The 11,001-nt window shown below is 43.1% G+C and overlaps 1 protein-coding gene across 1 annotated transcript; it reads left to right on the top strand.

Moving 5' to 3' along the window:
• Positions 1-6,264: 6,264 nt before the first annotated feature.
• On the top strand, positions 6,265-6,892 carry LOC147881563 (sucrose synthase 1-like). Its single transcript, XM_087402415.1, has 3 exons — positions 6,265-6,417; positions 6,502-6,620; positions 6,718-6,892. Exons 1-3 carry the CDS (start codon positions 6,286-6,288, stop codon positions 6,890-6,892), a joined length of 426 nt encoding a protein of 141 aa, XP_087258541.1. The 5' UTR covers positions 6,265-6,285.
• The last annotated feature ends 4,109 nt before the right edge of the window (positions 6,893-11,001 follow it).

Here is an 11,001-nt window from a genome sequence, read left to right as displayed (position 1 = left end):
CCGTCTCCTCTCAATGTGTGTGTGTGAGACTGTGACTACGACGATTTATGTATGGGGAGGATTATTGTTATTATAAAGCGAGTGACTCACAGCCAGCTGCAAAGAAGATGCCAGTGACAGCTACGACGATTGGACAATGTGAGGCTTTTATTAAGCCCGATACGATGCTCGCCAGGACACTCTCCAGTAACTGTCACTTATTATTATTCTTACCACTCCTCGAGTCCTTCTTCCACACACTCATCCCCGGGAGTATCAAGGCCTCATTTCCACGCATGCCCTAGGTCGCGGTGTGGACGCTCAAGTGCCCTGCGATGGCGAAAGGAGGAATGCTCTCTCTTAGACCACACATGTGCTCTCTTGGTCTGATGCTCCAACCTCCCGCCTACCTTGAAAAAACACGAATGATTTTAAGTAGGGATGACAATAGAGCAAAAGTGGAGCACCGTGCACCTGGAGTGCTACTTTGGATCAAACTTGATCGATGTGAGCACCTAATCACATATGGGCAAATAGGCCCCAAGTCAACAAGCTTTTCGAGCTAGCGATTCTACCACCTCTACACCACCAAGTTTCACCCTAGAATAGCTAATCGATACTTTGTAGCTCACCGATGCAGATCTTGCAAAGGCCTCGCAAATGCGAGGCAGAGGGGACTCCAGGACGACAATAACTGGTGCAACTCGTCATGTCAAAGTGAGGGCATTTATGCACATGCACGAATCGAGGGGTCGTCCAATCATTTGCATGGCACTACTGGTGCGCAGACCAGCCACACACAAATGAGTCTGTGTGGCCAATTTGTGCGTACTTGGAATGCATGCGAGTTGCAAACTAGGGGCATCTGTAGTCTTTTGTTCACTCCTAAGACGGTATACATCTGCAAAATTCCCCCTCCTCCTTTCTGCATTGCCAAAACCACCACATAGTAGTGGCTCATGAAGGATGACCAACCATTGCCAGTCAAAGTCAGATGGCGCACCAATGTCCCACCCTGCAAATAGGGGGTGTGATTTTGGGCACCTAAGGGTGCATAAGTTCACCCTCTTCATTCACCACATGGCCTAGAGTGCAATGCCTCTAGCCGTGCACAAAGGGCTATGTGTGCATAGGTCCTAAATTATGCAAAATCTTAATTGACATTCTAAAGATGAGAGAAATATTCTGAGCCTAATGCAAATACGCTAAAGGAAGGACTCCTCACAAATTGGGGCCTACAAGTCTCGAGAGCGACAACACTCACAAAAACCAGCCTGAAGTGTATTTTTTCTAGTTGAGATTGAGAAATTTGGGTTGGGATTCGAGGCTACCTTTAATTTAAAGGGATAGAATATACGTATTTTATTAGAAAATCTGAGTATTTATATGATTTTTGGAAACTATCAAATTTGAATGAGTTTTTTTATTGTTTATGAGTAACATGACCTGTCTTTGAATTTGCAGGAACTTTAACTTCTAATTTACGCTCACTCTAAACTTCAAGTACTAATTTACTCTCACGATTGAATCCCTTGGTAGCGAATTCCTAGATGTAAGATTTCAAGGTAGAGTCAACATTTTGATTTCAAGCAAGAATGATTCTAGATGTTTAGGACAAAGGGGAGAAACATAAGCAAAATCATCCATTTCATTTCTAGAGGAATGACAAAAATTAAGGCAGGCATTGGGATGATGTACAAAGAGAAAGGGCGAGGGAAATAGCTAAGTAAGAGGGGTTTGGAGTGAAATAGTTGGCATCACACTCTTTGCAGAGACATAGGTGTCTGTAGGAAAGGAGGTGAATGCAGACATTATTAGTTCTGCAAATCATGCAACTCGGTCGCTCCTTGAGGTCCCTATTCTCCTTCACTGTGTGGGATGAGAATCACCCAATTCGCCGTGATTGCTTTGCAAGATCTGAGTTTCCAAGCTAAGCTATCTAACACGTTCTTCCAATTTCAAGTTCCTAGGGCTAACTTTCTCAAACTCTAGCAAACAATTTTATTTGCAAACGGATGCATCACACATCGGACCAGAAAAGTTGTATCTCTTTAGATTTGTGACAACGTCAAAGCGGGTTTAAACAATCATCAATATCCATGGCTGGTGTCAACGTCCTATAAATATTGATAGTATTCGTGAGCCTCTCTCTGACTCTTTACTAAAAGGAAACAACAGCCTTCAGTGCTATCTACTGCAGCGATCAGTTTGGTTGGTCTGAATATCTATTTCCTAGGTAATTCATGGGCCGTTATCCTCTCAGGCATAACATTATGCCAAACATGGAATTGAACATTGATCCTTTTGACAAACATCTAAGTGAATAGATTTGTGATGCTACATATTCAATATGTTGATCTTGCCTGCAAGTAAATGGTTATGATAAGATTGGTAAACAGAAGTTACACGACAACCATCATACAGAAACTAAGAAAACCTCCTAATGCCTTTGCTCTCATTGTAGTTTCTGCATTGGCCTTTCCTCCATCCTCCTGCCTCATCTTTCTCCTCAACTCAATACCATTCCCCTTCGCCATGGATCACCTCTCTATAGCCAACAGCCGTAGTACCTTCCAGCCCAAGTTCATCCGCAGCTTTTAAAATTTTAGGCATTGTGATGATGACAGTCAGCCACTGCATTAAGCAGATATGGTAGCCTTTTACTACACTTGGATAGCCTCACCGTATGTCTGTGTTACAAATCGTTGCCTGTAAAATGTCTGATAAGCACCGATCGTACTGAGGTGGTTGTTTTGATACCGCTGGATCTAATGTGACGTGGGATCTGAAGCTCTAATTCTTAGGATATTTTTCTCGTTACTTTTGCAAATAGATGTCTGGAATGTGAGTGGTTAGTGAGGATGCTCTTAGCATCATTAAAAGGCGAAGTCTATGCATCAACTCATCTGCAAAGTGTCACCTTCCATTTCCAAGGATTTCGAGTAAGGAATTGTAGGTGAACTACTTGTGCAATTCGTGGGTCTGACTAGAATTAACAACTCTGTGACCAAGAATTTCTTTTTTCGAATTCCCTATTGTACATGATCCATCTTCGTTCACAATGTTTGGACTTGATTGCTCGTCTATCGATCCACCTGCATCATGCAAATATTTGCTCCTAGAAGTGTCTTTGTTCGAGTTCTTATGATCCAAACGATCGTTCTTGTCCACAACAGACTTTGAATGCCTAACACCAAGTAGCACTGCTGAAGACTGATTTTTTCCACTACGACCCTCGTCTGTTGCTTTGCATGAGACGACCTCTGTTCTAACTCAACAGAGGCTGAGGACGAAGCAACAAAGGGATGCTTGGACCATTGGAACGTTTTGTAAGTCTTGGAATGTGTTGCGGTTGGTGGGGTGAAAGTAAGATGCATCTTCTTTTGGAGAGGCGATTTGTTGGAGAAAATTTTGGCCACATGGAAGCTAGAGCAAATAGGCTAAATGAAGGACACGTGGCAAACCCCTTGATCGATAGCTCAATCCCTAAAATAAGGAATATAAGAAGAGATGGATTACCTTATGGGGTTATCTCTAGAAAGAAATGTTCAAGACAAGATTCATTGTTGAACTTATTCTTGGGGCAAAACTTGTAAATAGATCTTCAAATGTGGCTATGTTTGATAGAAGAAGTTGAGGCATGAACCTTGTGCTTTGTGCTAATATTAACAAAAAAGGAAGATGATACTTTACGATTTTGCATCAATTACCATGGTTTGAATAATATCACCATTAAAACGAAAAATTATGCAAGTGCTCCTTCATAAGCCATTGTAGCATGGATGAAAAGATTGTAGACTATTGTTTGTTTAGCCTTTACCCTAAGTGTAGGGCTACATTATGGCTAGGTTTTCCCTGCACCTTGAGAGCTTTGACAAAAACTCACTATGCATACCCTTGTATGAATGTATACTCTTATGTGGGTGCATGCGTGTGTATGAGCTTATGTTTGATACATAGTTCTACACCCACGTTAGGTGTTGTGACATTAATAGAGATGTCATCATAGCTAGTCCCTATTATGCATGATAGAGTTGATGGTTTCTTGTGGATGACTATAGTCTATGACAAGGTTGAATAGTGCACTTTCTTATATGGTGAATTTGGGCAAACAAATATAAGCAGACATATATGCTCTAGTAGGCAACGCTATGGGAACTGCTGTATGTTTGGTATAAGAGCCCGTTCCCCATGGACGAGAATTAGTGGGCATTTCTGAGATTTTGTTTCCATGACTCCTCACCCCAGACTCTGAAGAAAACCTACAAACAAACCTGCGATAGGATCTGCTCATCGCCAGTGCCTTCAAAAACTCTTGCAACAAGCAAAGAAGATTGGATGCAAGTAGGTTGGCCTTGAAATGTCCACATGGAAAGACGATTGTCTCGTCTCCCACGGGGCTCCATTTGAGTCCTGTGAAATTTAGGGCTCCTTATGGAAACATTCATGAACTAGAGAAAAAATGCCTCTAGTAGTGTGTTGTAGTCTAGCGCGTGCATTGGTTGTTGCACTAGCACTTCGAATGGCTTCACGCACAAAAATTCGAAGTGTTTTGGTCAGTGACGACTGATGTATCTATAATATGTGTATCTCCCTCTTCACATCCCAAGGCCTCCAAATAGCAGTGATCCGTCTTGCCTCACTGGTTGTTGTCGATCGAAATAGATCTATGCATAGGTGCAATGTTTGAGAAGGTGAGTTTTTGAGCACTAATTAGACATTAATGCTCCTTCAAATTCCTTCGTTTGTCTCTAAGCCACCGCACTCATTTACCATGCATGGCCCCATTGCCAAGAAGTGTTCATAGAAAACCCGGGTTTAATGTAATGTGACCTCCAAAGTTTTCAATTGAGGATTTTTAATTTGAATTTCAAGGTTTTTGTATGAAATATTTTCTGTGAAAACTGGCAGCGTTTTTGTAGCCGTGCATGATCTCGACCGCTAACGGAGCCCTCAAGGCTCACACCTTGCATAGATTATCTGCTCACGTCACATTGGTCACAGCTCTCGCTTTTCACTGTTTCTCGTCGTGTCCATCGCAAATTGCCAACAGGAAACTTCCGTCTCGTCGGCTTTTCCTCTGTCGCCTCTCGAACTTTTTGTATTTTTCGTGCGAGTGCTACTCTGAACGTCTGAAGCCGGTGTCTCCACCGCCCACTCCATTTTTATATTCGGGCGAGTCATTCTTCTTCCGAACAGAGCGAAGCGAGTGCAATAGTCTACTTTTTACCCCTGCAGGGGAACTGCACAGTTCGTTGTCGCGTTCGTTCGCTTATGTCATGCCTCAAGCGAGTGAGCCGTCCTGCGTCGCAGCACGCAGGGCAATGCTCTGCCGCCATGCTGCCTTCTCCTCTCGGCTTCCAATTCCTGTGCCAACTTCTAGACTCTCGCTCGGCGTACATGAAATGATGAATCGTCCGTCCGAACGCTTCGATCATACATCTACTACTCAGGCCTGGAGGCTGGCCGCTGGACCGCTGTTCCGCAGCTGTTATTGCGTGGTTCCATTGAATTGCTCTTTGGATAATGACCCTCTCTCGATGACAGGCTTTGAGCTTTCTCACAGATATAACGCTGCAGTTTGTCAGATCGAGAGACGCACAGAAGGGGACTCATGTCGTTTGTCATATCAAAAGCAGAAAGCACGGCCATTCCAGCGTAGCCACATTCCACAACTTTTCTCGGGAAGTGTTTGCATTAAAAACTTGTATTAAAAGGAGGATCCGCAAAGCGTGTGCCAGATCTCATCTGTGTATATGCTGTCTGAAGTCGGTTAGCTCTAGAGTCTGGACTCTAGACTTTAGACTCTAATTCACAATGAGCTTCTAGCCGTTCACCATAAGAGTAGCTCGACCCATCTACTACGGGTTAAAGACCCGCTTAAAGACCCGCTTCAGTAAAATCTCAAGGCCCATGGGATACAGGTTAAAGACCTGCTCAAGGTGGGATCAGTGTTCCCCAAAAATATTTTTGGTTGCGTAATGAGAAACCTGATATCTCAAAACTTACAAGTCTTTGAATCAACCTAGCAATCACAAACCTGAGATATTATGATTCAGCCTTGTGAAAAGGGAAATTTGAGCACTTCAGCACATTTGAATTTTATCCTATGTCATCATGGCCTTAGAAAACTTTCAACCATATTTCCAAAAATTTAACAAATCTTAAACTTATATTTTACAACTACTGATGTGAATGGACATTTAATCTGATGAGCAATTGAATTACTGCTCATGCAAGTCCAAAGACGCATACGTTCTTGAGCTAGATTTCGAACCGTTCAATGCTTCCTTCCCTAAGCTGACAATGCCGTCTTCCATTGGGAATGGAGTACAGTTCCTTAATCGTCACCTGTCCTCGAGGCTCTTCCACGACGAGTACCCTGAGAGCATGCAGCCTTTATTTGACTTTTTACGAATGCACAAGTATCAGGGACAGGTAATTGTCACTTGCTTGTAGCTACGGTAGTTGCAAATTCATGTTTTGTCAATACTGAGCTAATTACTTTGTTTCTGTGGACAGACACTCATGGTCAATGAAAGAATCCCGACTCTACAGAAGCTTCGCGCGGCCCTATTGAAAGCAGAAGAGCAGTTGCTTAAGCTTCCAAGCAACGCTCCATTTGAAGAATTCGGCCACAGGTATGTTGTTGGCATCCCAGTTCAATGCACCTAATATTTGGTTGCAATATCTGCCATGAAAATAATGCTCTAATCCAAATCGTTTGCATACTCTCAGACTGCAAGAACTAGGCTTGGAGAAAGGGTGGGGAGATATAGCAGAACATGTATTGGAGATGATGCACCTCTTACTTGACCTATTGCAAGCACCTGATCCTAACACGCTAGAGTTCAGAGTCAAACCACAGCGGAAAGTGAAGCGCAGACACGGGGAAGGAGAAGAGTGCACCTGAGGATCCTTCATCACATGTTGCGACCCAGATCCGAGGGTGGGTTCCGAAGGGGGGCGCCAAGGAAGGTGAGCTTGAGCAAGGAGTGGGGAATATATGGGCGCCCAATAATGCTGGATGAACACGGAGAGTTCAAAGAGCGATAGGAAACAAGGAAAAGAGCTGGGAAACAAAGCGCGAGGAGCGAGGCAGAAGCAGGGGCAAAGGCAATGCAGGTACTGTGAAGGGGGGGTTGTAGGAGCTACAAAACACAAGAGAGAGAGAGGGGTCGGCAGGGGGGGTTGAGCAGGGAAGCAAAAGAGGGAGAAGGAGGTGCTGAATTGAGGCAAATTGTGGAGGTATGTGAAGGAGGGAAAAGCCAACGAAGGAGTACACTAATGAAAGAGGGCAAATCTTGTTGTTAGAGGAGACTAAGCCAAACGTGGCAATGCCTTATAGGTTAGAAGGGAGATGAGGTTATCTTGATCCTCCTCCACAAACCATAATTCATCCAACTAAAACCCATATATCTAAAGCTATATAAATTTAACATTTTTATATATGAAAACATGCACATTTTAAAAACCTCCATTTTATATTCTAGTCGACTAAAAAACAAGCATGTTTTATGAATGAAAAGCCATAAAATTTGCATTTTTAATCTTCCAAGTGTAATACCTATGAAACACTTACAAGAACAATTTCCATAAACCTGCAAATAGAAAAAAGTCAGGGAAAACCTAAAATTTTACAGTTTCATTGTAAGGCTTTGCAAGTTTTTGGGGAACGCTGGGTGGGATCTTAATGTATTTAAATTCAAGAAAAAAATTTTAAGTTTCAAGACCCCCTCCACCATATGCAATACTTGGCTTAGCTCTGTGCTCATTTTACTCAACAATTCAGTAGATGAGTAGCCATGTGATGCTAATTTAGAGGAAAAGCATTTGTAAAAATTTCTTCCCCCCCCTCCCACACACACATACATACACATTCTCTCTCTCTCTCTCTCTCTCTCTCTCTCTCTCACACACACACACACACACACACACTCACTTAGTGCACACCTAAAATTTCTCTCTCCATCACACCCTCATGTGCTCTCTCACTCCCTTGGGTGTCTTCCCCACATGCATACGTACACACAGACTCAAATGTAGGAGATCCCTTCTCCCCCCCTTCTCATTCTCATGTACGCCTGCACACACATGTACATGCAAACATCTATACTATTTCTTAAGGAGGAAGAGCTTCATGAGAGGCTGATGCATGGTAACAAAACCATTGTGGCAGTCATTTGGAGGTTAGGGCAAGTTGTCTGGAGCTTCGGAGGAGGTCCGGGAGAACATGAGCACATGATATGACACGTGGCGACTATCACGAGGAACAAAAGCATAGTTACAAGGGCAGAGGGCAAAGACTAAAGATAGAGACTGTAGAAAGAGGGGGGAGAGAGGGGGCGGCTATGGCTGTTCGGAAGGGGGACGGGGCAAACTCCGTCAGACTGCACAAAGGGCAGGCTATGCAGGGGGGAGCCAATCGTCAGACTGTGCGGAGGGGGAGCTGACCGTCAAACTACATGAGGGAGTGACGATAGAGATGTGCGACGAGGCACGCATGCAAGGCCACATGTCATGCGTGGCGTTGAGGCATGCGTGCAATGCCACATGTTTAGATAGTAAAAGTGAATATGCACACTCTAATTAGTATAGAAACACCCATTAAGGATGTATCTCCGACAATCTCCATACTTTTGAAACTTCGGATGATGAGCTTCTGAAATGATGTTGTGTGTCCTAACATAATTATGATTCATCATCTGATCTACTTTATGACAACAATCAATGGGGACCCAAATAAATGAAGTACATACAGTAATAATAAGAAATGGCAACCCAAAATAATATGATCTTTATATTATGATTTTCCCTTAATTTTTCCAAAACCCCTGCATGGGCTTTACCCATCTTTGTCTCCCCCCTCCACATTAAAGCCTCCCCCCTTCTGCTCTCTCGATTCGATCCTCCCTCACTCGACATTATAGACTACATGGAAGGATGAGAATGACATTGTAAAGAAGGTGATGTGGTCTTGTGTTTTATGGTCACCTAGGTCATCAGCTAGACAAGAAGCTGTTACTAACATGGATTCGACCATGCAAAGTGATAGAAGCGCATACCAACATGGACTAGATCATGTAAAATGATAGAAGCTCTTACCATGTGATATGTAGATAGTTACATTAAACCCTCATTTCTAAGATAGTGGCTATGGACAACATGTGATGGGCTTGCCAAAAGGGAACTCCTACACATGGAACCCCTTCCCATAATGAACAGCACATGATTGGAGCCGACCGCCACTAGACATCCACTAACCAATTAGTAGTGGTCCAAAATTAAACGTATTTTCAAAATTTGGTCCACCTCATTTTTGTTTCGCTGGGCAGAAACACATTACAATGACCTTCCCTTCTACCAGGGTAGGCCAAAACATAATACAATGACCTTCGCTTCTACAGGACAGGCCAAAAAACACATAAGAGGGGGGGGGATGAAAAAAAATAATCAAAGTCCTACCCTAATCAAGTCGATTCCATAGGTCGTCTTCTCCAAGAACCTGTTTTTTTCTTGCTTTGAATTTCTTCAATCCTACCATAGCCAAATCGCTAGAGCTTCATCGCCATCTTAATCTCCTCATCCTTCCATGGCCCTTCCCCTCCCATAGTGGAGCATGCCTTTTTCCCCATCTCCTTCTTCTGTCACCCTCTCCTTGCACAACTCCTCTCCAATGAATTGGTCTCTCATCTTCAAAACCACCATCCCCCAACACCCCCTCTATGCCTGCCAAGAGAGCCAAGAAAGAGGTCTTGGTGCTTGGTGCTTGAGTACTACTCCTGATGCTAGAAAACGGTTAGTAGAGCTCAAGGGGGAGTGCCTCCTGCCTTCCAGGTCTTGTTCCTCATCCACCACACACAGGGGATATGGTTGGGTGAAAGTGGAGAAATCACAAAAATGGTCGTGGCACGTGCACAACTCCAAGGTTCATTTACTAGGCAGGCAATAAGGATCATAATCATTCTATGTTCATTCTACCCCTGTTTATTTGGTTGTGGTGATGGAACACCTAGCTGGAGAGTTGAGAAGGATGTAAGGACATCCATTTTCTTTCCATTAGTTGGGCTCCGAATACAAATGGAAATACAAATGGAAAAGGGTGGATTCTACAACTTTGTCTTGCCCTTTCGGTTGACCTATGAGCTTGCACCAAGAGCAGAGATTCTTTGAACACAAACTCTAGAAATTCTGCCATGCATGAGATGCGTGGATAGTTTCTTCATCAAACTTCTTTTGATCTATTTGATTACTGTACTGCAAGGTGAATCAGTGGAAGCAAGTAAGGGATGCAAAATCTTGAAAATGAGCTACTTTTGAAAACTGATTTAATTTTAGAAGATTTTGTGTTATCTATTGGTGCGAAGGACAAGTTTGTGGAAATTTGTATGTCTTTCAATAATTCCTAAAGGTTGTGTATATTCCTAACCATATGCAAGTATGTGTATTACTAAAGGTTGTGTATTTTTCTAATCGTATGCAAGTCAACATGAAATTATAGTTTAGAACTTTTTTGTGAACAGTGTTTCTTTCCTAACCATTGCTTTGGGAGGACATGGGGATCAAGGATGTGATAGCTAGATAGTATCCCTTTTGTCACAAACCAAAGAACACCCTATTGGTGAGGCTTCCTAGCCTCTAACAAGAAGTGATTAACTTGGCGGTGTACAAATCAAAGTCAACATAGATGGCTCCATTGATAAGTACAAATCAAGATAGATTGCCAAGGTCTTTTCCTAAGAGGGGTAGGGTAGAATTAATTGGGAAATTTGGGTTTCATATGATCTTCCATATGGCCAACAAGCATGGCTGCCATATGGGCAACAAGCATGATCTTCCATACGGGCAACAAGCATGGCTACCATATGGGCTAGTGCATGCCCAATCAATGGGGGAGGACACATGCCCTTGATGGGATGTGTAGATCCACAATAGGGATTGATGGGTTGTGCATGGATATCCTTTTGTAATTCCCTAGATGCCCCAAAAGAGGGTTGGATAGTCCCATGTGGACTATCATGG

Source organism: Dipteris shenzhenensis, chromosome 31 (genome assembly GCF_047967505.1).
Source record: "Dipteris shenzhenensis isolate YYH24624 ecotype China chromosome 31, Dip_SZ_1.0, whole genome shotgun sequence".
In the NCBI taxonomy this organism is placed as follows: domain Eukaryota; kingdom Viridiplantae; phylum Streptophyta; class Polypodiopsida; order Gleicheniales; family Dipteridaceae; genus Dipteris; species Dipteris shenzhenensis.
This window is presented reverse-complemented; position numbering and strand designations above follow the sequence as displayed.

What these genes read in the sequence shown, in the direction of transcription:
- LOC147881563 (XM_087402415.1), top strand. Translation starts at nt 6,286, where the DNA reads ATGCCGTCTTCCATTGGGAATGGAGTACAGTTCCTTAATCGTCACCTG. An exon ending in TGCACAAGTATCAGGGACAG is followed by an intron (nt 6,418 to 6,501) that starts GTAATTGTCACT and finishes TTCTGTGGACAG; the next exon opens with ACACTCATGGTCAATGAAAG. An exon ending in TTTGAAGAATTCGGCCACAG is followed by an intron (nt 6,621 to 6,717) that starts GTATGTTGTTGG and finishes GCATACTCTCAG; the next exon opens with ACTGCAAGAACTAGGCTTGG.